General features: G+C 42.1%; 1 protein-coding gene across 2 annotated transcripts in view; it reads left to right on the top strand.

Moving 5' to 3' along the window:
• The window catches only part of LOC105496567 (midasin AAA ATPase 1), a 186,540-nt gene that overhangs the window by 121,369 nt on the left and 37,534 nt on the right, over positions 1-27,637 (top strand). For both annotated transcript variants that reach the window (XM_071096725.1, XM_071096726.1), the window contains exons 53-74: positions 434-567; positions 4,904-5,061; positions 5,288-5,408; positions 6,425-6,635; positions 6,990-7,221; positions 7,534-7,660; positions 8,220-8,390; positions 10,679-10,893; positions 11,262-11,649; positions 13,172-13,281; positions 14,219-14,924; positions 16,560-16,721; positions 17,248-17,521; positions 18,621-18,856; positions 19,255-19,350; positions 19,989-20,083; positions 20,404-20,525; positions 21,435-21,581; positions 22,402-22,511; positions 23,473-23,546; positions 24,041-24,239; positions 26,616-26,778. In XM_071096725.1, coding sequence (XP_070952826.1) covers positions 434-567; positions 4,904-5,061; positions 5,288-5,408; positions 6,425-6,635; positions 6,990-7,221; positions 7,534-7,660; positions 8,220-8,390; positions 10,679-10,893; positions 11,262-11,649; positions 13,172-13,281; positions 14,219-14,924; positions 16,560-16,721; positions 17,248-17,521; positions 18,621-18,856; positions 19,255-19,350; positions 19,989-20,083; positions 20,404-20,525; positions 21,435-21,581; positions 22,402-22,511; positions 23,473-23,546; positions 24,041-24,239; positions 26,616-26,778 — 4,251 coding nt within the window. The remainder of the gene's footprint in view (positions 1-433; positions 568-4,903; positions 5,062-5,287; positions 5,409-6,424; positions 6,636-6,989; positions 7,222-7,533; positions 7,661-8,219; positions 8,391-10,678; positions 10,894-11,261; positions 11,650-13,171; positions 13,282-14,218; positions 14,925-16,559; positions 16,722-17,247; positions 17,522-18,620; positions 18,857-19,254; positions 19,351-19,988; positions 20,084-20,403; positions 20,526-21,434; positions 21,582-22,401; positions 22,512-23,472; positions 23,547-24,040; positions 24,240-26,615; positions 26,779-27,637) is intronic.

Raw genomic sequence — 27,637 nt, forward strand, 5'->3', positions numbered from 1 at the left:
AAATGCTCCAAAATTGGGAACGTTTTGAGCACTGACATGATGCCACAAATGGAAAATTTTATACCTGACCTCATATGATGAGCCATGGTCAAAATACGGTCCAAACTTTATTTCATGCATAAAATTATTAAAAATATTGTAAAATAGAAAGTTTGGACTTTCTATTTTACAATATCCCCAAGATACCTCATTATGTATATGCAAAGATTCCAAAATCAAAAAAAAAAAAATTCAAAATCTGAAAGACTTCTGATTCTTAGCATTTCAGATAAGAGACACACAACCTGTAGTAGGCAAAGAATTTGCTTTTGCTCTTTCAAAATTGACCTTTGTACTGGGAATAACATTTAAGTTGTAGATTACAATTTATTTGGAAAATGTCTAGAGATTATTTTAAATCTGATGAAATGTTCTCATTTATGTTGACTCTCAGATCCAGAGAGCTATCACACTCTGCCCCATGAAATTGTGGTCAATCTTGCTGCTTTTTTTGAACTTTGTGATGCACTAGTCCTGCTCTGGGTACAGTCTTCCCAGGGAATGGTGTCTGATGCCATTGTATATGAGGTAAGGAACTGCACCTTGTTTTATTTTAAACAACAAAATTTATGTTTCTTGGTATAAAGATTCTTAGGGCTAAGACTAAGTTCAGTGTTGATATATGCCCAATGTTATTTAATAAATTTATTCTTAACAGTTTTAAATATACCTATACACATATTTAAAATCTATCAGGGTATAATTTACATATTATAAACAGCATGTATTTAAAATGTGTAAGTTTTGACATGTATACACCTGTGAAACCATTATCACAGTCAAGATGATGAACATATCCATTACCCCAAAAAGTTTCCTCATTCCCTTTTTGTATTTTCTTCTTTCCTGCTCCCACCCACAACCAGGTAGCTGTTGATCTGCTCTCTGTTACTGTGGATCAGTTTTATTTTCTATAGGTGGAATTATGCAGTATATATACGTTTTTGTTTATCTTCTTTCACGCAGCATTGTGATTTGGAGATGCATCCATGTGGTTTCATGTATCAGTCGTTCATTCCTCTTTATTGCTGAGTAGTATTCCATTGCATGGATCTACTACAGTTTTTTATTTGTTCACCTGTGTTAGATTGTAACAGTTATTTTTTAATCCACTTAAGTCCTCTTAGACATTATTGTTACATGTGGGTTACATGGAGTTTTTAATCCAGATTATTCTAGTAAGTCTAGTAAAGTAGATCAGCCAGTCTTAAACTTTTTGATCTCTGCCTCTGTACTCTTAAAGGTTCTCAGAAACCTCAAAGATGTTACATCTGTCAGTTTTTACATATTAAGAACTAAATCTGAAAAATATTTAAAAACCCATAAATTTGCTTCAAAATACAGTAGCAAAGAATTTCATGTTAATATGAATAACTTATTTTCAATAAAAAATAGCAGTTTCTAAAATAAAAATTGAGAAACGTGGAACTGTTTTACATTCCTGCAAGTCTCTGTATGTCTGGCTTGTGAGAAGATGGATTCTTTTTTTTTTTTTTTTTTTTTTGAGACGGAGTCTGGCTCTGTCGCCCGGGCTGGAGTGCAGTGGCCGGATCTCAGCTCACTGCAAGCTCCGCCCCCCGGGTTCACGCCATTCTCCTGCCTCAGCCTCCCGAGTAGCTGGGACTACAGGCGCCCGCCGCCTCGCCCGGCTAGTTTTTTTGTATTTTTTTTAGTAGAGACGGGGTTTCACCGTGTTCGCCAGGATGGTCTCGATCTCCTGACCTCGTGATCCGCCCGTCTCAGCCTCCCAAAGTGCTGGGATTACAGGCTTGAGCCACCGCGCCCGGCCGAGAAGATGGATTCTTATAGTATGTTGTTTGGGATAAAGTTTATGAAGAAAAACTGGCCTCCTATAGTTAGGAGGTTGGAAAGGGGAGGAGTATTTTAGTAACCATTTCATATAATTTCAAATATTTTTATTTGATGGCTCACCAAAAACGACAAATAGTTTTGTAAGGGTTATTAGCAATGGAGAATCTGAGCAAATAATCAGTGAACTTCTCGTGTTAAAATTCACTGTCCACGGCCAGGTGCGGTGGCTCACACCTGTAGCCCCAGCACTTTGGGAGGCTGAGGCAGGCAAATCACGAGGTCAGGAGATTGAGACCATTCTGGCTAACATGGTGAAACCCCGTCTCTACTAAAAATACAAAAAATTAGCCAGGCATGGTGGCGGGCACCTGTAGTCCCAGCTACTCGGGAGGCAGGAGAATTGCTTGAACCCAGGAGGCAGAGGTTGCAGTGACTCGAGATCGTGCATTGCACTCCAGCCTGGGGGACAGAGCAATACTCTGTCTAAAAAAAAAAAAGAAAAATCATTGGCCTAGTTTGCACCTTGGATGGACTTTGACCCTGCATTAGTTTATAGCGTGTGCATTGGTAACTTGGAAAATTTGTTCACTGAGTTGGCACATTTCATTCTTCAATATAAATAAATAAAAAGTCATGCTTGTGAAAAATCACAAATCTCATCAGAAAAATCGTTACCAGGAAGTCGTCAAACTCTGTTTTCCAGATTTTTTTTTTTTTTTTTTTTTTTGAGACAGAGTCTTGCTCTGTCCCCCATGCTGGAATGCAATGGCATGATCTCAGCTCATTGCCCACCTCTGCCTCTTAGGTTCAAGCGATTCTCCTGCCTCAGCCTCCCGAGTAGCTGGGACTACAGACACGCACCACCACATCTGGGTAGTTTCTGTATTTTTAGTGAAGACGGGGCTTCACCATGTTGATCAGGCTGGTCTTGAACTCCTGACCTCAGGTGATCCACCTGCGTCAGCCTCCGTAAATGCTTGGATTATAGGCGTGATCCACCGTTCCCGGCCAGTTTTCCAGAATGCTAAGTTTTGCTTAAAAGCTCAGATTTTATCATGGCAACACATATTCTCAATCGCTTTTTTGAAACGGAGTTTCACTCTTGCCCAGGCTGGAGTGCAGTGGTGCTATCTTGGCTCACTGTGACCTCCGCCTGCTGGTTTCAAGTGATTCGCCTGCTTCAGCCTCCTGAGTAGCTGGGATTACAGGCTCGTGCCACCACACTCAGCTAATTTTTTGTATTTTTAGTGGAGATAGGGTTTCACCATGTTGACCAGGCTAGTCTGGATCTCCTTACCTCAGATGATCGGCCTGCCTCAGCCTCCTAAAATGCTAGCATTACAGGCGTGAACCACCGCGCCTGGTCTCTCAATTGTTTTTCTTGAAGTGACAGGTTCACATCATTGATTTTCAATGCAGTGTCTGTCAGATAGTCATAATTTGCCTGTCAGTCCTTCTTTTTTTGTACCATTAGTGTAAATGTCATCATAGTGAAAATGACAAATAGCATGATGTTATGAAAATAGTTTTGACTTCATGGAACCACTGTAGGAAATCACTAATCTAGAAACAATGTTACTGTAAAACTACATTATTCAAAGAGCCATGTTGGAGACTCATATTACCTGATTTGCAGTGCAACCCTGTATTAAACAAAACCATATGGTATTGTCTAAGGATAGACATTTAGACCAATAAAACAAAATAGAGGATTCACAGATAGACCCCACCCCCCTTCCCACACATGGTCAGTTATTTTTGTTTTGTTTTTTTGTTAAATATGCAAAGGTAATTTAATGGCAAAAAATGGTCCATTCAGTAAAGGGTGGCGGAAGAATTAGATGTTCATATAAAGTAAAATGAGCCTGGTTGGGCACGGCGGCTCATGTCTGTAATCCCAAGTACTTTGGGAGGCCAAGGTGGGTGGATCACCTGAGGTCAGGAGTTCGAGACCAGGCTGGCTAACATGGTGAAACCCCGTCTGTACTAAAAATACAAAAAAATTAGCTGGGTATGGTGGCAGGCACCTGTAATCCCAGCTACTTGGGTGACTGAGGCAGGAGAATGACTTGAACCTGGGAGGCGGAGATTGCAGTGAGCTGAGATTGTGCCACTGCGCTCCAGCCTGGGCAATGGAGCAAGATGCAGTCTAAAAAAAAGCATTTACCCCTACCTCACATTATATGTAGTTACCTCAACATGGATGAAACCTTTAAAAATAGAACTGACACTATGAACTGGCTAAAAGAAAACATAGAAGAAGATCTTTACAATCTAAGTATAGGCAAAGAGTTTTTAGGATTCTTTCTAAATGAAAAAAAAAATTGATAAAATTGATTTCATCAAAATTTAAAACTTCTATTCTTCATAGATACCTTTATGACCATACTGTGAGGAAATGAATATACTGGGAAAAACTGCTAACAAAACACATAAATTCCATAAACTAGCTATAATACAACCCAGTTTTTAAAATGAGCAAGACATCTGAATAGAGTATCTTCTCGCAAGTTATATGAATGACCAGTAAGAAGTTTAAAAATTGCAATGTCATCAGTTATCAAAGAAATGTAACTTGAAACCACAGTGAGGTGTACCATCCACCAGAATATAATTAAAATTAAAACTAAAGTTAAAATCATTAACAGCAAGTATTGGCAAAGAAATGGAACAACTGAAACTCTTCTGCACTTCTGGTCAGAGTACAAAATGGTACAGCTGCTTTGGAATACAGTTAGTAGTTTCTTGTAAAATGACCTATACTTTGACCCAACAATTCCATTTTGTCTAATAACTTATGCTATAACTAAGCATAAATACTAACAGAAAAGATTTTAGCCTCCTCTGTCTGCCTTAATGTTCCTACATATATTCCAGTCCAGTCTTAGACTTTTCGTGTATGCAAGTTGAGCATTGATTAGCAGTTATAGTCTGTGTTGTGTGTCTTTTCCCAGGAGATGCTGCTGAGCAGTCTTGGTTCACTTTGTTTTTATATTTTCTTCTTTTTTTAGTCTTTCCTCATGCCATCTTATTTAAGAGACTTTGTTTTTAGATCTTAGGTTCTCTGCGGTGGCGGGACCGGTTTTGGACTGTAGCCGACACAGTAAAAGTAGATGCCCCAGGTCTGGCCCTCCTTGCACTCCATTGGCACTGGGTTTTAAAACATCTGGTCCACCAGATCCCCCAACTTCTGACGAATTATGAAGACAAGTAAGATTCATATTTAGAGTACTAATGTCAATGATTACAGACAGATGATGTTAAGGATAAGATTTGGAACCAAAACTGCTTCTTCTTGCTTTATTTTGGTTTATTCCCTTGGCATATTGGTAAATGTACAATTAAAAAAAAAAAAGAAGGAAAATATTAATGGCTTCTCTTACTGTCTAGCATTTCCCCCTTTCTTTATTTCCCCTCTGCCCTTGTTCTCCTTTAGATACTACAAAGAAGTTCAGACTGTCTCAGAACATATTCATAATTGTCTGGGGAGCCAGACTGGTGGCTTCGTTGGTGTAAAGAAGTTGCAGAAGTTCCTGGGACGACCGTTTCCTTTTAAGGTATACCTGGAAGCATTTAGTAAATAAAAAGAAATTGACTACTTCTTCTGAAGTCCTTCTGGAACTTGGGAACTGACCCTGTATAAGATTAATCCTTGTCTTCAAAGCCTAACTCTTACAGTTTTCCCTTGGCATCTGCGGGTGATTGGTTCCAGGATTCTCCTTGGATACAGACATCCAGGAAAGCCCAAGACTCTTATATAAAATGGCGTTGCGTGTGTATATAACTTATGTGCACTTTATATTATCTCTGAATTACAGTACCTCATACAATGTAAATGCTGTGTAAATAGTGATTATACTGGATTGCTTAGGTAATAATGACAAGATAAAAAAGTCCTTACGTGTTCAGTACAGACGCAACCATCCGTTTTTCCCCCTGAATGTTTTTTTTTTGAGACGGAGTCTCGCTCTGCTGCCCAGGCTGTAGTGCAGTGGCGCGATCTCGGCTCACTGCATGCTCCGCCTCCCGGGTTCACGCCACTCTCCTGCCTCAGCCTCCCGAGTAGCTGGGACCACAGGCGCCCGCCACCACGACTGGCTAATTTTTTGTATTTTTTTTTAGTAGAGATGGGGTTTCACCGTGTTAGTCAAGATGGTAGTCGGGATGGTCTTGATCTCCTGACCTCCTGATCCGCGCGCCTTGGCCTCCCAGAGTGCTGGGATTACAGACGTGAACCACCGCACCCCGCCTCCCCCTGAATATTTTTGACCCACGATTGGTTGAATTGATGCGGAACCTGCAGATAACAAGAGGGCAGGCTCTATCCCATGAATCCTGTTTAGTAATTTGCTGCATATTATCATCTTACTTATTCCTGAGACCCTTAAGGCTGGGTAGACAGTTAACTTTATTACTACTGTAAAATCTCTTGACAGCAACAGGAATAAACAAGTCCTTTGTTTTCTGGAAACATTAAGAATATATCATAAGTTTATTCTGAGACCTGTATAGGCTACTAAAGAAAACCACATTTGTGTTCTATAGTATGCTCTTGTGGGTTTTGTTGTTTCAGGACAAGCTGGTGGTGGAGTGTTTTTCACAACTGAAGGTCCTTAACAAAGTCCTTGCCATCAGGGAGCAGATGCCTGCCCTTGGGGAGAATGGATGGCAGGAAGACCTTAATCGTCTCCAAGTGGTTGCTTCTCAATGGACATTAAAGAAAAGTCTCCTGCAAGCCTGGGGATTGATCCTCAGAGCTAATATTTTGGAAGATGTCAACCTAGGTAAAATATTCTAGCACTTGGCTAGCTGACAGATGCTCTGAAAATATCCTCTTGCTGGTAGCTAATAAGTTTTCCCTTAGATTTTTCTTTTCTGGGTAATGTGAGGGGTAAAGTATATATACCTTTAAATAAGTGTCAAGCATAGGTCTACACTTCACATATATTTTTAATTCCATCAGTAGAATCATGTGGGTATTAATACCATTTCACAGATGAGAATCTCAAAGCTCAGGTTAAGGAACTTAACTCTGGTTAGCTGAAGTTAAGCTTGCAGTCACCTAGCAGGTTGTTGAGAATCTAGAGGCTGTACTGTTGACCACTGTGCTGTAATACAACATTTGTCTCTTTGTCCAGATGAGTTGAAGAATTTTGTGCATGCTCACTGTTTAGAACTGAAAGCCAAAGGACTCTCACTTGGTTTTCTGGAGAAGAAGCATGGTGAAGCTTCCTCCCTGTCCCATCCAGACTTGACCTCTGTAATCCACCTCACCAGGAGTGTTCAGTTGTGGCCTGCAATGGAGTACCTGGCTATGCTGTGGCAGTACAAAGTGACAGCTGATTTTATGGCACAAGCTTGTCTCAGAAGGTAAACCATGCGGGAACTTTTTTTCTTGATTATTCTGTGTATCCTATACCCATAAACAAACCACGGACTTGATGGGGATGGTTGCTGAAGCAGAGGGAAGTGATTTGCCATTTTGGAAAGCCAAAATTTATTGAAGGTTTTTTGCTAGTTTTGATTCTACTTTAAAAGTCACTGGGAAGTTTATCAGTAGAGTTGTTCATTTTTAGATAAATGTACTGTAAGTTTTATGTTACACTTTCCCTAATGTAGTAGCTTTCCAGCAGTTCATTCATAGTCCATACTCCACCCTCTCCCTCTTTATTTTTGGAACAGATGCAGCAAAAATCAACAACCCCAGATAAATGAGGAGATAAGTCATCTCATCTCATTTTGTCTTTATCACACACCAGTTGCACCTCAAGAGCTTCGAGATCTGTGGTCCTTGCTGCATCATCAGAAGGTAAAAATCACAACGAGACATAAGCCTCCTTTACACTATGAGTTGATTAGATTTTCTGTGACAAACTGGTTGCACAACATTTTATTTATTCTCAAAATTCCATGTTGGAAACCTCAGGTTTTTTTGAATTGCCTCTTAAAGGGAAGAATTTTAAATATTCTTTCGTAGTAATTATGAGGGTATATTATAACTCTTATCACAGGAGTATTCATTTGGTTTCCATTTAACTGAGATGAAAATATTTGCTTCTTAAAATTTCCCAATTGCTCAAAAATATATTGTGAGAGTATTTTCTACTCTTCCTCCCTAATAAATTGAATGTGAATACTGGTACACTCTGGTTAATAGAATTTCATTAGTACAGCTTTAAATAAAACTGTAAACATGTCACATTCCTTGACCAAGATGACCGGGATGGCAGAGAAACAGAAAATGTGGATTATTATTTTTAAACTTATGATAGTTTTAGATGGATCTTAGAAGAAAGAGGACCTAATAACTTGATTTATGGAGTCTTTCTCAAATATTCTCTCTCACCTAATTATTCCTTTATTTCTAGGTGTCTCCTGAAGAAATTACATCTTTGTGGTCCGAGTTATTTAATTCCATGTTTATGTCTTTCTGGAACAGTACTGTGACCACAAATCCAGAGTACTGGCTAATGTGGAACCCTTTGCCTGGTATGCAGCAGAGGGAGGCACCCAAGTCTGCTTTGGACTCCACATTGAAGGTTTGTTGGTCTAATAAAAAATGTTTGATAGTGGCAAAAGAGTTTCTGAATGGATCTATCAATAAACATTTATTCCTAGCATAGAGTAGTAACTAAATAGTTGATTACAACACTTTATTTTCTGCAGGATGTTAAATAAGTGTACTGTCAGTAAAAGTATACCGTGTTAAATAATTTGTGAAATTCTGAGATAAGTCAAAAAAGGTTTTATTGAAAAAGTCTGTATTTTTTCAAATTAAAACATTTTCCCTCTGTAAAAACATTTAAACAGTACAGATATATGTATATATAATATATAATTCACTAGAAATATCCACTCTGCTCTATATCCTTCTGTTTATATATATTTTTATATTAAATACATATGTAAACAAAAATAAGTACACATATATGTAATAGAAACGTGTCATTCCAGCTTATTTTTAAAAGTTATTCCAGTGTATCAATGTGCTTGAATTTATTTTAATCACTTATTGATAAAATGTTAAGTTTCTTGCATTTTCTCCCTCTTCCTATAATAAGCATGCCACATTGACTCCTAGTATATGTCTTTGTTCACTTGTTGGAGCATTTCTGTGCATAAGTTATTAGAATTAGAATTGAATAGGTCACAGTGTCTACACGTTAAAAACACAATTATGGTTATTATTAGACTGGAGATGTGGTTTTTGCTTTTCACTTTTTTAAATATGTGAAGAGCCAGTGAAAAGGGAAGTCCTGAAGTCCTGGATGACCACAGTGAGGTTAAGTTTCCTTTAACATAGAGATGAGGACCTGTTCTTCATCTGCTTGCCACACTAGGTGTTATAAACATTTCCAGTTGTTTCTGTCATAGAGTTAAAAAGAACTCATTTGCACTTCTTTGTTAAGTGTGAAAATTTAACATATTTTCACATGTTTATTGATCCCCTTTAGTTCTTCTCTGAATTTTCCAGTAATACTCGTGCTTTTTTTAAAAAAAAAAAATTGTGTTCGTTGGCCGCTGTAGCTCACACCTGTAATCCCAGCACTTTGGGAGGCTGAGGCGGGTGGATCATTTGAGGTCGGAGTTCAAGGCCAGCCTGGCCAACATGGTGAAACCCTGTCTCTACTGAAAACAAAAATTAGCTGGGCGGTAGTGGTGTGCACCTGAATCCCAGCTACTTGGGAGGCTGAGGCAGGAGAATTGCTTGGGCCTGGGGGGCGGAGGTGGCAGTGAGCCGAGATCGCGCCATTGCCCTCCAGTCTGGGTGACAGAGTGAGACCCTGTCTCAAAAAAAAAAAAAAAAAAGGGGGTTGTTCAGCATTAGTTTATTATTGAAGATCTTTTTATATATTATGGATATTAAGCCTTTGCCCAATATAGGTTGGAAGTATATTTTTAGTTTTCTGTCGTGTCTCGAGTTTGTTTTCTTATATGTCACAAGTTTTATAATTTTTTCCCTCCAAATATGCCAGTCCCTTCTGCTTACTGACTTTAGTGTCATGCTTTTAAAAAATGTCTTGCTTCATCACCTCAAGAGTTCAAAACTATTTTCCATTATTTTCTCCTATATTTTTATTTTATGTTCAAATCTATTTCATCTGTATATGTTATTTTATGATATAGGGATGCAAATTTTTTCTTTTATGCAAACAGATCCAAAAGCGATGTGATAACACCATTTTCACTAATTCATCCTTTCCACTCTCATGTGAAATGCCTTATTGCCCCAAATGTTTTTGGATTTACTTGAACTCTATTCCATTCTTTTGCACTATCAAAATGGATTTGTTATAAAACACCTCTCAAAACCTTTAGTGATAAACTTTGGATCCCTGAGGGTTGTATGGCATTATAGAGAGTTGACTATCACACACATTTGGCTGTCACCCTTTGACAACCCTTTGCTGTGGACAACTATTACTGTGTCCCATTTAACAGTCTAAGGACACAGACAGTCTAAGGACATTTTGTCCCTGGCTCTTAAATTTGTCTCTCACTCCTTTCCTTGCACCCTGAGTTGGCTCTCATCCACCTGCAGTGTGTCTCTTTCCCTTCTGCAAGAATGTTCTCCCTGATTCCCAGGTTTGCAGGCTTTCCTCATGCATTGCTAAAGCATCCATTGCCTATTTCCTAAAGCCTGGAGTCCACTTTCATTTAAGGTATACTAACCCATTCTGTCCTTCTAGTCCAATCTCTGAGTGATGCTTACCTGTTCCAAGCAACCTGAACTGTCTCTTTCTTTCCTCTCAGGTTCCCTAATGCTGCTTCTGGAAATTGTCTTAGTTAATTTCTAAAAGTTATTGACTCTTTTCTTGTTCTTTAGGGCCCTGGCAATCTCAATAGACCCATATTCTCTAAGTGCTGCTTTGAAGTCTTAACCAGCAGCTGGAGAGCAAGTCCCTGGGATGTGAGTGGCCTCCCCATCCTGTCCTCCTCTCACGTGACCCTAGGAGAGTGGGTTGAGAGAACCCAGCAGCTCCAGGACATCAGTTCGATGCTTTGGACTAACATGGCTATCTCTTCAGTAGCAGAATTCAGGTATTCTCTCGTCCTGGAAAGCAGACTGTAAAGTTCCTGTCTTTTCTCCAGCGCATGGAGCAAAGACCCAGTGAGAACTTCCTTCTGTAGTGGCTATTTCTGGTGTTTGAAGTGAGGGTATTTTCTGCCTGAATCAGCATGTTTTCAGGCTACCATGAGCTGGCTGGTTCGTCTGTCAGTTTTAAGCGTATTGTGATCAAGAGGGTGAACTTAGTAAACCAAATAAGACCATGTGAGAACAGAAATTCACCTCCACATATTGATGCTGCGTTCTGTGGTTATCATTTCTTGAGAGAATTATAGTATATGAAAAGGAATGCTTTTTGATACATTGCAAACCTTTCACTGCTTTCTTATTGTCCCCACAGACGCACGGATTCCCAACTCCAGGGGCAGGTGCTGTTCCGGCACCTGGCAGGCCTAGTAGAGCTGCTACCAGAGTCCCGGCGGCAGGAGTACATGCAGAACTGTGAGCAGCTGCTGCTTGGGAGCAGCCAGGCCTTCCAGCATGTGGGCCAGACACTTGGGGACCTGGCTGGTCAGGAGGCGCTGCCCAAGGAACTGATCTGCCAATTGCTCACCTCCCTGCACCACCTTTTTGGTGAAGGGGAGAGTAAGAGGAGCCTGCCTGAGCCAGCCCAGCGTGGGAGCCTCTGGGTGAGCCTTGGCTTGCTCCAAATTCAGACATGGCTTCCCCAGGCACGCTTTGACCCTGCGGTGAAGAGGGAGTACAAGCTCAATTATGCCAAGGAAGAGGTATGGAAGGCAAGAGTTTGGAGCATTGGCTCCTTCCCTGATGTGCTGGGTTTGCTTATTGTATTACTCCTTTTATTCCCTCTTGGGTGCTCAGATCATCAGAAGCATGATATTGCATAAGCTGCCTTGTGACTTCCCACGAGTCTGTTTGAGAGACTGTATTTTCCCCTTTGAGAGTTCCCCTGACTATACTCAGGCTCTGGGAGGAGCCCTTCCTAAGGTTCTGAGGTCTCTGCCAATAGGTGCAATGGGCAGAGGGCAGGTAGAAAACCTGAGCCATTGTCAGAAATAGTGGCATCTCTCACTGTCTCTGGACTCTCTCTACCTGAGCTCAGTTTTGGGTATTTGGGTTTTTGTTTCAGTTTGTTTGTTTGTTTTTGAAACGGAGCCTGGCTTTGTCGTCCAGGCAGGAGTGCAGTGCCACGATCTCGGCTCACTGTAACCTTCGCCTCCTGGGTTCAAGCAGTTCTCTGCTTCAGCCTTCCGAGTAGCTGGGATTACAAGAACCTGCCACCACGCCTGGCTAATTTTTGTATTTTTAGTAGGGACGAGGTTTCACCATCTTGGCCAGGCTGGTCTTGAACTCCTGACCTCAAGTGATCCACCCACCTTGGCCTCCCAAAGTGGTGGGATTACAGGCGTGAGCCACCATGCCTGTGCTCTGTGAGAGACACTTTGTGCTCTTGTGAAATCTGAGGAGGTTCTACGAGGTCTTGGGAAGCTAATCATCAAGTGCTCAGGAGGAAAGGAGCTGGATTTGGATATTTCTTTAGATAGAATATAGTATCCCTGTGTCCTAGGAATTTTGAACTTATGGGTGCTTGCTATTCAAAACTCAAGAATCAAGTAGAGGCTAGATGTGGTGGCCTCACCCTGTAATCGCAGCACTTTGAGGGGCTGAAGTGGGAGGAGCACTTGAGCCCAGGAGTTCGAGACTAACTGGGCAACAACATAGTAAGATCCCTGTCTACAAAAAAAGCAAAACAAAAAAAGCTGGGTGTGGTGGCATGTGTTTGTAGTACCAGCTACTCCCAAGGCTAAAGCAGGATGATCACTTGAGCCTGGGCAGTGGGGGGTCAAGGGTTTGGTGAGCCATGATTGCACCACTGCACTCCATCTGGGCTACAGGCTGAGAACCTGTCTTAAAAAAGAATCAAGTTGATTTGGGTAATGTGGTATCTCTTGCTATTTGAAGTTTTGAACCAAGTTCAGGAACTAAATACATTAAGATAATGGTACGTTAGTACATATTTTGAAGAAGGAAAATTATATTAGTTGGAGTGAAGGCTAAGCTCTTATAGCAGAGAGACTGAAAAATTCAGTGGTGTAAATAAGATTGTTTCTTTCCCCTCACAACTCTGATGTGAATGGTCTAGATTAATGGAGCAGAGCCACCTCTCCTTGGGTCATTCAGGAACCCAGATTCCTTCCATCTTGTTCCTCTACATGTCCCCAGAACATTGTCCTCATGTGCATGGTCATAGCTGGGACACAGTGGACTAGTTTCTCTCTTTTCCATTAGTTACACCAACTGCAGTGTGAATGGAAGACCCGGAACCTGTCATCCCAGCTGCAGACTGGAAGAGACCTGGAAGATGAAGTCGTTGTCAGCTACTCTCATCCTCACGTCAGGTAACACAGCAAAGTGATTATTTGTTTCGGGGATTATTGACTGTCCTTTTGATGGAGTTGACCTTTGCAATGTAATTATGGTGTGAGTAGAAGTGATAATATACACCTCTAAACTACATTAGTAATTAGATCCCAAAGCCTTGTTTATAGTCAGGAAAAATATATGCCTTGTGAAAGGAGGGGAGGGGGGCTATTCAAGGCGTGTGTTCGCATGGGACTAAGATGTTTGAAGCCAAAACTTAGTCTCAGCATAGAAGTGGGATGTGATGGTATGCACTATATTTCTCTGCTATTCTTGGCTATAGGTCTGTTATTAGGAAATACGATACGGGTTGGGGATTCCTTATCCAAAATGCCTGGGACCAGAAGTGTTTTGGATTTGGGGTTTGTTTTTTTCTTCAGATTTTAGAATATTTATACCAGTTGAGCATGCCAGGTCTGACAATCTGGAATCCAAAATATTCTAATGAGCATTTTCTTTAAGTGTCATATTGACTGGCAGTCAAAAAGTTGGGCGCATTTTGGATATTTGGATTTGGGATGCTCAGCCTGTATAGTCCAGTAGGTTCTGAGTTCCAGTCCTACTCCTGACCTTTGGTTTTAGACGTTGGGTAGATCACTTAATGCCTTACATCTCAGTGTCCCATATCAGCATAAGAATAATAATTGTAGTTATCTACTCCAGTGAGTCATGATGAGGCTTCAGTAAGATATGCATCTGAGCACCAGCAACATACATGACACAGTAACCGCTATGTAAATGTTATCCATTTTCATTAACTAATTGTCGGTATTATTATCACAACTGAGATGATATTGCAAATACTATTTAGCAGCAGCTGATATTTCTTCCTTCTGTTTTCCTAGCTGAGGATCCAATCTAGATTTGCTGCTCTTCTTCTGACATAATTTGCATATTGTGTTAATTTCCCTTTAGGCTGCTGCGCCAAAGGATGGATCGGCTGGATAATTTAACCTGTCACCTGTTGAAGAAACAGGCCTTCAGACCCCAGCTGCCTGCTTACGAGTCCCTGGTGCAGGAGATCCACCACTACGTCACTAGTATCGCCAAGGCCCCTGCCGTTCAGGATCTGCTCACACGGCTCCTGCAGGCCCTCCACATGGATGGGCCACGGTCTGCCCAAGTAGCCCACAGCCTTCTAAAGGAGGAGGCCTCTTGGCAGCAGTCACACCACCAGTTCCGGAAGCGGCTGGCAGAGGAGTACACCTTCTATCCAGATGCCGTGAGCCCACTGCAGGCATCCATATTGCAGTTACAACATGGCATGAGGCTGGTGGCCTATGAGCTCCACACCTCACTCTACAGCAGTATGGTTGGTGCAGACAGGCTGGGGACCCTGGCCACAGCCTTGCTGGCTTTCCCATCGGTGGGCCCCACCTTCCCCACTTACTATGCTCATGCAGACACTTTGTGCTCTGTGAAATCTGAGGAGGTTCTACGAGGCCTTGGGAAGCTAATCATCAAGTGCTCAGGAGGAAAGGAGCTGGAAGGCAAGGGCCAGAAAGCCTGTCCCACTCGGGAGCAGCTGCTGATGAATGCTCTCCTTTACCTGCGCTCCCATGTGTTATGCAAGGGAGAGTTGGACCAGAGGGCCCTGCAGCTCTTCAGACATGTGTGTCAGGTGAGCCATCTCTGGGAGGCCTGCCCTGCCCTCCCTCCTGCAGAGAGTCAGGTTCATAGCAGGGCAGCCTGCAGGACATTAGCATGCCTAGTAGATGCACAGGTAGTGTCGTTGGGGCGTGGGCATTCTGTGTTCTGTTCCTTCTTTTTCTCTGTTTACCTATCGTGTTTGGGGACCTTTGCCTCTCAATTTTTAAGAGATTTTTAAAAAAAAAATGAGAGCACCCTTTTTTATACACTACACATGTTTTCTCCCAGTTTGTCAGTTGTCTTTTGACTTTGTTGATGGTAATTTTGCCAGATACTTATGTCAACTTGCATTAAGATGTTCCCTTATTAATAAAAGTAATTTGCTCTCATTGTATGCAATTAAGAGAATACTAAAATTTCTAATGATCCTACCACTTAAAGTGGTATAAATGGTGCTAACATATCAGGTATCCCATTCCAGGCTTGCTTGTGTGTGTGTATATATACTAATATTTACCTGTAGCTGTATGTCTATGACACTCTAAATTTTTAAAAATTTGTTCCAGTGGCCTACAAATTTTTTTTTTTTAGTAGCAGCAGCTTTTAAAAAATACAAATCTTAGCATAATTGACAGAAAAAAAGAGTTGCTCCAGTTGAGGTAGATTCTAATCCCCCGCCGAGCCCCTGAGACATGTCCTTAAATTGCCACAAAATGTACAACAAACCACTAATAAAGTTTATTCTATTTGATAACTCTATTTGGTTTTAAAAACTTCATGTATAGTGATTATTTTTCTGTTATTCTGTATTCTTCACCTGCTTCATATTTAGTGACTGCCAAGTATTCTATTGTATGTTTATGCCACAAGTAATTTAACTATTTTCCTATCATTGAACATTTACATTTGTATATACTTTTTTATACTTTTTACTATTTTGCCCCGCCCCCCCAAAATTAAAAAAAAAAACCCAATGCCACAGTAAATAGTCTCACAGCTATATATTTGGATACAAATTTTAGAGCTCAGGATTGCTGGGACAAAGACTAAACACACTTCTTAGGCTTTACATGCAAATTACCTTCCTAGATGGTGGGTGCTTATTTCCTCAACCTCAGCAGTACTGGATGGTTCTTTAATTTACAGTTTTTGCCAGTTTAAAGATCTAAAATCTTAGAAGTGGTAGGGAATTTCAGAAGTGTCTGGTAAGACACATTCCAGTTTTGCCTGATTGGTGCCCTTTGACCACCCAGTCCCTAGTCTAAGTGTTTCTTTTCTGAACCCCTTGGCCAGCTCCTTGGGGTGCCATCCAAGTGCTGTCTGAACCACAGCCCTCTCATGGCCAACCCTGAGTCGGTCCTTGTTATAAGGCACCTTTATCTCTTGACAGGAAGTTCCCATTAGCTGTACTGTGGCAAGTTTTACACCTTAAAAATTACAATGACACAGCAGGGGGAATTTAGGAAACTGGGGAATTTAGCTGAGGCTACACACTTGGAAAACAAAACCCATTTGCTCTTTATTACATGGAATTTAGTTCTTGGATGTTGGCTTTTATTTGTTTTTGAGTCATGATACTTTCATTTTCACAAGAAATTAATAGCAAATCTTCCCTTTGTGAGTGCCTCAGCAAGGAAAGCTCAGCTTCTGTCTGTGTGACTTTCAGGAAATCATCAATGAGTGGGATGAGCAGGAACGCATAGCCCAAGAGAAGGCTGAGCAGGAAAGCAGCCTATATAGATACAGGAGCAGGAATTCTAGGACAACCCTGAGCGAAGAGGAGGAGGAAGAATGGGAGTTCAGAAAACAGTTCCCCCTGCATGAAAAGGTAGGACAGTGGTGGCAGGGTTTGTTTTGGAATGAATTCCCTTGATGCCATATACATTCCCTCTGATGGCTTTCTCTCTCTCTTTCTGTCTCTCTGTATGTATGTATTTTAGAGACTGGGTCTTGCTCTATCACCCAGGCTGGAGTGCAGTGGTGCAATCATAGCTCACTGCAGCCTCAAACTCCTGGGCTCAAACAATCCTCCCAAGTAGCTATGACTGCATGCGCATGCTACCACACCCTGCCAGTTTTTATATTTTTTACAGAGACAGGGTCTCAGTATTTCGCCCAGGCTGTCTCAAACTCCTGACCTCAAGTGATCCTCCCGCCTCGGCCTCCCAAAGCACGGGGATTACAGGTGTGAGCCACTGTGCCCAGCCTGTAGTCTTTTAAAATATATTTTAATACATATATTAGTCCTATTTCATTTTCTCAATCATTCTTATGTTTTTTTCTTTCTTCCTTTTAGTCTGATTAGAAGTAGATTCTGATTTTTAAAAGTTCAATTGCTCTAATGCTATTTATAGGACTTTGCAGATATTTTGGTACAGCCAACGTTAGAGGAGAACAAAGGAACTTCAGATGGGCAAGAAGAGGAAGCAGCCACAAATCCAGCTCTCCTCTCCCAGAATTCAATGCAGGCGGTAATGCTGATACACCAGCAGTTATGTCTCAACTTTGCTCGATCCCTCTGGTATCAACAGACTCTGCCGCCACATGAAGCAAAGCATTACCTCAGCCTGTTTCTGTCTTGCTATCAGACTGGGGCATCGCTTGTGACACACTTCTACCCCCTGATGGGTATAGTAATTTACTTTTGTTATGCAGTTGGGAAATCAAAGCAAATGCAAATAGATGCTGTTGCTACTTCTGTAACAATCGCACTCACGAATTTCCTGTTTTCGCATAATTCCTTATTGGAGTTTCCTTGGCTTAAAGAACTTAAGCTGATTCAAGAAAATTGATTTAGGATTCTGTAGTAAGATAGATTTTCATGAGTGTACAAATGGGTCAAGAAAAAGATGGATTTTTATTGTTTCGATCCTTTGGGGGAAGGGATTAATAAGGATAAGGACTTAATTTAAGTGTGTGTGTGTGTGTGTGTGTGTGTGTGTGTGTTTTCCTTAGCATTATTTCTGCTTTCTGTCAAATAGCGTTAGTGCTTTTCAAATGAAATAATATATACCTGGGAGCAACCAGTCTCGTGGAATATGGTTTAATAGTTGGTTCAGTGCAGTTTCTTACATGATTTCATGGCATTATTTCATACAAGTAGGAAGGAGGCTTTAAGTTTCCTTTCTGTTTCCCTAGAATAGGTATAAAAACTGGGAATTTGGATGCAGTGAATTAACCCCTACACCATTTTGTTTATACCTAGGCAGTTTCTGACTTCCTTTGTGTATTCTAGAAACTTGAGAGCTTCAGGTAGCTACCATGGTATTAGGATTACAGTTCTCTAGGCCGGTATTGCTTTGGGGGAGAATAGCATTCATCAGTCCCCAATTAGTTCATTGTTGCTGATTATTTATTTATTTATTTTTTTGAGACAGAGTCTTGCTCTGTTGCTCAGGCTGGAGTGCAGTGGCACAATCTCAGCTCACTGCAACCTCTGCCTCCCAGGTTCAAGCAATTCTTGTGCCTCAGCTTCCCAAGAAATTGGGATTACAGGCACAAGCCTGTCTGGTTAATGTTTGTATTTTCAGTAGAAATGAGGTTTCACCATGTTGGCCAGGATGGTCTCAAACTCCTGGCCTCAAGCAATCTACCTGTCTCGGCCTCCCAAAGTGCTAGAATTACAGACATGAGCCACTGTGCCTGGCCACGTTGCTGACATCTTTTTGACATGCTGATGGATCAACTTACTGAGTTCATTGACTTTACCATGATGTTAACTTCACAGGAGTTGAACTGAATGACCGACTCTTGGGAAGCCAACTTTTGGCCTGCACCCTCTCCCATAACACACTCTTTGGGGAGGTACCTTCAGACCTGATGGTGAAACCTGATGGGCCCTATGACTTCTACCAGCATCCCAATGTTCCAGAAGCCCGGCAGTGTCAACCTGTGCTTCAAGGTTTCTCAGAGGCTGTCAGTCACTTGCTGCGGGACTGGCCAGAACACCCAGCGCTTGAACAGGTAGGGCAGCTGTTGAGGAAGGAATGCTCACAGTACTGAATCTGCAAGGAGGATGCAGCCTCACCATTATCCCTGGGGGCACCCACTTGCACATGCATATGTATAAACAAAAGCTTAAAGAACTGCAGTTCAATGAGATGCTACTTACTAACTGTAGGATGAACATACCAGTTTTGTATTTCTCTTTTATAAATGATGTTTGGGGATTCTGTTAATTTTATTTGTTGGTTAGGAGTTGCTGACCACATAATAAAATGTTGCCATGTTGCTCTGTTTATTCAGAGGTGTTTTAAAAGTAGAGAATTGTGGGGAAACGTCTGGTCAGGACTCTCTTCAGTACCCTGTGACTTTGGATCACTGGTATTCCTACTGAGATACCCAAATCTTTATTTCTGCAGCTCCTGGTTGTAGTGGACAGAATTCGTAGTTTCCCACTTTCCAGTCCCATCTCAAAGTTCCTGAATGGCTTAGAGATCCTTCTGGCAAAGGCACAGGTGAGCTAATCCCTCTCTTCCTCATTTTTGTTGGTGGTCAGTTGGCAAAAGATGTATCTTGTGGCACCTTTGTTGTTAGACAGAAAATTATAGTTTGAGCTGGAAAAAGATAAACATCCTTGGTTTTTCTGGCATGGGGTGAGATCATTGCCAGTGAGGCCGTTGCCCCTGTGGTGAGGGTTAGCTGCCTTGCCTTTTATCCAGTGGGATGCAGTATCCACCGGTAATGAGGGTACACTCCTTCCGGCCTTCCAGGTGGGCCTTCAGTCCAACTGAGTGCCCACATACACTATCCCCTTCAGTGCCCTCATAGCCTCTGAGTTAGCTGTTGCCTCCCCATTGGACAGGAAAGGGCCACATGTCTTTCTTCTAGGTCAGATAGCAAACAGCACAAATTCAGACTCCAGTCTGTAAACACTGCTTTTTTGCCAGCCTCTAAACTTGGCTCTGATGGAGTTCTGTCATGTGAACAGAAAGAACTTGAAGCTGGATACACTGTAAATTCATTCCTGCAATTGGTACAAGTTGTTTAGGGGCCCAGTAGTCTTCAGTCAAGCAAAGTTCAAGATGTTCTTGAGGGAGGAGGTGATTATGGCATTGAATAATGTCCATAGTAAATTTTATCTTTGTTTCTTTAGGATTGGGAGGAAAATGCAAGTCGAACTTTGTCTTTGCGGAAACATCTTGATTTGATCAGTCAGATGATCATTCGGTGGCGCAAACTGGAGCTGAAGTAAGTGACTCTCCTTCCCTCTCCTAAACTTAGGTTGTAAGGGCTTTTGTTTTTTGCTAGTTTAAATTTCTTCAGGATTTATATAGTATTACAGCTACAGAATGTGCTTTTCAGTTATTAATCACAGCGTTAACAGTAGGGCATTAAAATCACCTGACTACAGTTCAGACAACAGCATATATTCTTGAGGGAGGAAACTGGGTGGCTCCTCCATCTCCATTTGGGAGGAGAGGATAGTGAGCATGTAGCTTCTGCATCTCTGGTGTCAGATATTTCAAATGGGTTTCCCTAAATGCCTCCTTGGCTTCTTCTCGTTTCAGCTGCTGGTCCATGAGTTTGGATAATACTATGAAGCGCCACACTGAGAAATCGACCAAGCACTGGTTCTCCATCTATCAAATGCTTGAGAAGCACATGCAGGAACAAACAGAAGAACAGGAAGGTAATGCCTGGCAATACATTTCCTGCCCACTTAGAGCTTCCCAGCTAAATGGAGTGCTATAAAGTGTAACATTTTCCTGCTCCCGCTTCTCCTGCTACATTGCTTTCATGGGAATGCCTCCCATTTGACTTCATGATATTTCTGAGAGGTCAGCCAAGAAAACTGTAAATCGTGCTTGTCTAACTGAGAGAATAGTAACAAAAGTCTGAGAGGTTTAAATGTCTTCTCCAAAAGTCTAGAGAACCAGTCATATGATAAGGTTTCCTTCTTCTCTATGTTCATGATAGAAGTCAAACTGAAAGTTGACTTTTTGGTAGGTAGTAGCCAATATGCTTGAATGAACAGTCTTTTTTTTTTATACTTGTGACAAGCATCTTATAATTCATTTTCATAATTTGCTGTGAGTGCATTTAACATATGCCCTGTGTGCAGCTGCTACTTTTGTTTATATTTATTTATTTTTGTCTTGCTCTGTTGCCCAGGCTGGAGTACAGTGGTGCCATCTCATCTCACTGCAACCTCCGCCTCCCAGGCCCAAGCGATTCTCTCCTACTTCAGCATCCTGAGTAGCTGGGATTACTGGTGCCCACCACCATGCCTGGCTAATTTTTGTATTTTTAGTAGAGACGAGGTTTCACCATGTTGGCCAGGCTGGTTTTGAACTCCTTACCTCAAATGATCTGCCTGCCTTGGCCTCCCAGAGTGCTGGGATTACAGGCATGAGCCACCACACCTGGCCTGCTACTTTTAAATCAGCTTAGAATTTAGCCATGGTCCTTGCTTGAGAGTTTCACATTGTGATGTCTACCTCTTGGCCATCCATAGTATCCCAAATAGATTGCATGCACATTAGGAATAGGGAGTCATGGTCGAAGGAACATATATATTTTCCTCTTTGAATTTTTAAAGATGACAAACAGATGACCTTGATGTTGTTGGTCAGCACGTTACAAGCATTTATTGAAGGATCCTCGCTGGGAGAGTTCCATGTGCGACTTCAGATGTTACTGGTTTTCCATTGTCACGTCTTGCTGATGCCACAGGTTGAAGGAAAGGGTGAGGATTTTTTTTTTCCTTTCCTTTGACATTGCATTACTAAAATGAGTTAGGCTTTGAATTTTCTACATGAGACAGGTGCCTCATTGCACTCTAGGTTTTAAATAAGACACAGTTATGTTTAATGCAATTCACATTCGATATAGAGAAGAACATTCAAAATGAGGTGCAGATGACTAGTGAGCTCTGGCAGAAGTAAATTGCCAGGTGAAGATCTCAGGACCTAGCATGTTGAGGCAGCACATCTCTCTGTCTAGACACTAAATGTCCTGCTAAGCTGCTGCTTGATCCAGGCCATTATTAGTTTCTTTCATCCAGTGAAAGCACTGCCAACCATCAAGGAACTGCACATAAAACTGCCCACTGTCAAGTACTGTCCCTGACCACAGCAATTGGGATAAAAGTCTCACTACAAGATGAGTATAGATTGTACATGAATGAGCATATGAGGTGAACTGCTTAATATGCCATCTTTTAAAAAAAGCTCAGTTTCTGCTGATTTTACAATAAGATTCACAGAAAGAATTTGACATTGTGATTTTAGAAGAACCTAGGAGTACATCATCTTCAAGAAAAAAAAAGTGCAAAAAAACATCTGTTATAAGCCGAAGTGAAAAATAGGGGAGTATTGACAGCCTGCATCTCTGGGAAATGCTAAACTCAGACAGGATCCCTAAATAACATGCCTGTGAAACTCAGTGTAATCTCATGGCATAGAGAGTAATGAGGAAGGATCATCACTGAAATATGAAGGCCACAGCTGGCACCAGTAGCACATGCAGCAAGTGTGGTGTTTTTGTTTCCTTTTCATTTCTTCCAGATTCACTTTGCAGTGTTCTATGGAATTTGTACCATTATTACAAGCAATTCTTTGACCGGGTCCAGGCCAAAATTGTGGAACTTCGTTCCCCCCTAGAAAAAGAACTTAAAGTAAGATGAACAGCTGTCGTGATCACTCTTGGGAGGACAAAATCAGCAAATTCTCTTTCGTTAACCCTGTTGTCCATTTAACACTGAGGCAGGGACCTAGGGGAATACAGGAAAGCATTGCCACTGACTGCTAGGGAGGATGGCAATATATACATTGGTGGCATTGACTTTTTTTGTCACCTGCAGTGTGTGTGAGGGATTGGTGGAGTGGCCAGTCAGAGCCTCCTCAGAGAACTGCCACAGAAATCTGTTTGTGCTCCCCTGGTCTTGCCCAGGCCTGTCTCCCAGCTCAGAGCTATGCCATGGCGTGCTGGTCCACACACCATTGAATTACCACGGAGGAAGGAGGGACTTCTCTTTTTGATATTCCCAGTGGTTGTGGAACCGACCATGGTACAGGGACATGACTAACTTGGCGGTTCCTAAGCTGGAGTATATGTCCGGTGACTTAGTGACTGTAGTAGCACTCTTTTTTTTTTTTTTTTTTAATCACTTTGAGACCAAAACGTGTTGTTTTTGTTTTTTGAGACCGAGTCTCGCTCTGTTGCCTAGGCAGGAGTGCAGTGGCACGAACTCAACTCACTGCAGCCTCTGCCTCCTGGGTTCAAGCAATTCTTCTGCCTCAGCCTCCTGAGTAGCTGGGATTACAGGCACCACCACCAAGCCCGGCTGTTTTTTCTATTTTTAGTAGAGACGGGGTTTCACCATGTTGGCCAGGATGGTCTCAATCTCCTGACCTTGTGATCTGCCCACTGTGGCCTCCCAAAGTGCTGGAATTACAGGTGTGAGCCACCACACCTGGCCCATGGTTTCTTTTTTAGACTTGTTTTACTTGTTCACTGACACACAGTCCTGTGTTTGGGATAGAGTGGGCTCTGGTCTTTGCTGAACAGAAATCTAGAAAGAAACAAAATGACAGTAGCTTTATAAAGCCATTTCTTGAACATCATTTATCTTACAGGAATTTGTTAAGATTTCCAGGTGGAATGATGTCAGCTTCTGGTCCATTAAACAATCTGTAGAAAAGACACACAGGTAATCTGTCTTTTAAAATGGGGACAACCAAAATAGAATTTTGTGTGGTTGGGAGCAAGACTACATAGTTACCATAACCTGACTTAATATTAAGTGTGTTAAACTTCTCAAAAAATAACACTTTGATTGTTTTGATGTTGCTTTCAACACCACCCTCTTCTTCTCTGAGCAAAGTCTACCTGCAGTAAGGATTGGTGTGCCTTGAGACAAAGCAGGCTATGTCTCAAGTCTTCTGCCACCCACTAGCTGTATACTTTGAGCAAAGCAATCCCATTCTTTCTGGCTTTAGTTTCTCTTCTAGAAAAGGAGGATAACAATAACTGCCATACTTTTTCTCTTAAAAATAAAACAACTATTAATACTTAAGGAGATCACTGTATATAAAATGTACAGGGTATTAAATTATGTATGCATGCATGATCATGTATTTTTTATATTTCTTCACTTGCTAATCCAGTTTTTTTCTTCTTATCTCTGTGATTACCTGGGGACAGGACCCTCTTTAAATTCATGAAGAAATTTGAAGCAGTCCTGAGTGAACCCTGCCGGTCATCCCTGGTGGAGAGCGACAAGGAACAACAGCCTGACTTTTTGCCCAGGCCAACAGATGGAGCTGCAGTTGAAGCGTCTTCCATTCAGAATCTGAACAGGGCACTGAGGGAGACCCTGTTAGCTCGACCAGCAGCTGGGCAGGTACTTGGTTGTGGGACAGTGCTGGCTTATTCCCAAGCCGGTCAAGTGGGATCTGTTTGTTATGTGCAAGGCATGCCTCAGTATTAGACAAGAAAATGCCTTTGAAATCTTGTTCTTTGGACATATATAGTATGTATTTGTTTGCCTGACTTCCCTGCAAAATAAGGCAAAAAATCTTGATCTCGTTGGTAAAAGGTTTTTTTTTTTTTTTTTTTTGTGCTTTTTTTGAGACAGAGTCTCGCGCTGTTGTCTAGGCATGATTATGGCTGACTGCAGTCTCAACCTCCTGGGCTCAAATGATCCTTCCACGTCAACCACCTGAGTGCTGGGACCACAGGCACATGCCACCATGCCCGGCTAATTTTTTATTTTTTATTTTTTGTGGAGATGAGGTCTCACTTTGTTGCCCAGGCTGGTCTCAAACTTTTAGTCTTTTTTTTTTTGAGACGGAGTCTTGCTCTGTCACCCAGGCTGGAGTGCAGTGATGTGATCTTGGCTCACTGCAAGCTCCGCCTGGGTTCACGCCATTCTCCTGCCTCAGCCTCCTGAGTAGCTGGGACTTCAGGCTCCTGCCACCACGCCTGGCTAATTTTTTGTATTTTTTAGTAGAGATGGGGTTTCACCATGTTAGCCAGGAAGATCTGAATCTCCTGATCCGCCCACCTTGGCCTCCCAAAGTGCTGGGGTTACAGGTATGAGCCACTGTGCTGGCCGGACTTTTAGTCTTAAGTGATCCTCCCTGCCTCTGCCTCCCAAAGAGCTGGGATTATGGGCGTGAGTCATCGCACGTGGCCTTGCTGCTTAAAATTTAATGTCAGCCTGTGAGAAATAATTGTGCTTTTACCTGTGAACATTTCATCTGCTATGAGCAAAGATTTGAAGCGTCAGTTTAAGAATATGCCATTGAAGCTGTCTGTGGGCTACCACATGAGGAAGCTACTGCACAGGGTGTGAATATGTGCCATGATGTGCTGGTTTATAGCAGATGCTGATTACTGTGGTGTAAATACTCCCATTATGGCAAAATTTCAAGAACCAACAGTTAAGATTTGGCTTGCAAAATTTCTGAAAATTTAACGGTGATAAATCTTGAGTTAGCAGGTCTGTTATAGAATGGATGTTCCTGCTTCATGTCCTTGGGTGTGGGGAGCTCCAGGATTGGAAGGCACTCTTCAGGAGAGTAATTTCTGGGTAGGCGTAGTGGCTCACGGCTGTAATCCCAGCACCTTGGGAGGCTGAGGCAGGAGGATCACTTGAGCCCAGGAGTTTGAGACCAGCCTAGGCAACACATGAGACCCTGTCTCTCCAGAAAAAAATTACTTTTTAAAGAGTAATTAGTTTTGTTTTCTTATTGTATTTCCTACCTGAGGTTCACAGAGTGAGTAATGAACGTCCTTAAGCTATTTTTGTTATTTTAGTTGTTCAAAACTCATAATAGAAACTGAACATATAGCCATAAGATGGCTGCAGAGATATGATATGGCTACCAAATTTATTTTCTTTTGACTGTATTTGTCAGCTCACTGCTTCTGTCATTCTGATGCAACAATTTTGATTTGCTAGTAATGACAACATAGGAAGTTCAGGAAAAAACTAAAATATGCCCTTGACGGACGAAAGCTCTTCCCTTCATATGATATCTGAATTCCTGTGTCTGGGGTGCGGTGGCTCATGCCTGTAATCCCAGCACCTTGGGAAGCCAAGGCAGGCGGATCATTTGAGACCAGGAGTTCAAAACCAGCCTGGCCAACATGGTAAAACCCTGTCTCAATTAAAAATACAAAAAATAGCAGGGCGTGGTGATGCATGCCTGCAGTCCCAGCTATTTGGGAGGCAGAGGTTGTAGTGAGCCAAGATCAGGTCACTGCACTTCAGCCTGGGTGACAAAGCCAGACCCTGTCTCAAAAAAAAAAAGGAAAGAAATCTGAATTCCTGAAATTTGAACTGTTAATTAGGGGTAAATGGTCATAGGAGTAGGACCAGTTTCGCCTGGCTACTGTGTCTGAGAAACACAAAGTGGCTCAGCACCTTGAGGGCATCAATGACATTATTCATTCTACTCTGTTCATAATTCAGAACTGGAGGCTCCTTGTGGCTATCATAGCAAGCATTGCTGGATGTAGGGGCATGGGGATCCTTCTGTTATAGTGATCTCATATGGAGCAGTAATATGGTTTTCTAAATATCCGCAGTATGTCTCTTTTAATTTTAGTGATGCTATATTTGTTCTCATGAGACTTCGGACATGGTGGTAATTTAATACTTGCTGAACTAGGGATGTGTTTGTGTGTGCAACAGTTAAATTTAATTCCCGTGCAGGTTAAAATGATGCCTGCCATTCTTGGCAGTGAGGCTAACCTGTCCTTTGTCTCACAGGCCACAATTCCAGAGTGCTGTCAAGGCGCTGCTCCTTCCGCCTTCGAAGGGGAGCTTCTACGTCGCTTGCCAAAGCTCAGGAAACGCATGAGGAAGATGTGTCTGACGTTCATGAAGGAGAGCCCCCTGCCTCGCCTTGTGGAGGGCCTCGATCAGTTCACAGGTGGGTGCCAGCATCCAGGTCAAGGGTGGGTCTTTCTCTCTGTTTTCCCCAGTGGCACAGGAGGGCTGAGAATGTGGCACCTGTGTTCTTTTTTGATATCCTGTGTAGTGCCGAACACTTGATTGAATAAGCAAGTGGGCTTAAAAACCCACAGAGCTCAGAAACAGGAGCCTACTGAGAACACACAGTCAAAATTTTCACATTATCGTCCTCTCATGTAACCTGGCACTGTGCCATCTTTTATGAGAGCCTTGTCTATACTAGTTCCTGTTGGTTGGCGGTATGGGTAAAGGGGCACAGAGGTGGATTTCCCAGTGTCTAAGCTGTCCCCACTGTCAAAAAGTTGTCTCATTTGAGGAGGATTCATCCCCATCTTCTTGCTTTCTTCACTTCAGAGAGGCACAGCAGTTTCATTTCTCAGGCTGTCTTTGCTCAGGAAGTGAGAGCCAAGATCTCATAGTGTAACACAGCAATAGCTGGGAAGGGAGCCCAGAATTTTATAGAATGTTTGGGCCCCTGGCAGCCTCTGACTACCTCCTTCACCCCATCTACCCCCCACCCGCAGCGAGTGTGCTGTCAGTGAGGCTGGCTTTCTTTTAATGAGGTTGCATCTAATCTCAGGGAGCTCTTCTTTTTTTTAAAACTTGTCAGCGTTGCTCAAGGTGACTCAAGCCTGGGGATGGGGGTGAGTGGAATACAGATCCATTTGCATCTCCTGGAGAGGGGATGTGCTGCGGGATGTAAAACCTCCCTTATCCTCTAACTCTCCCACACTGTCAGTCTGATGTCTTTGGTGTCCTTGTACTCACTGGTGACTGCCTATGTTTGGCTGGTAGTGCTGCCTTAATGCAGTACCACA

This window comes from Macaca nemestrina, chromosome 5, assembly GCF_043159975.1.
Source record: "Macaca nemestrina isolate mMacNem1 chromosome 5, mMacNem.hap1, whole genome shotgun sequence".
Lineage (NCBI taxonomy): Eukaryota > Metazoa > Chordata > Mammalia > Primates > Cercopithecidae > Macaca > Macaca nemestrina.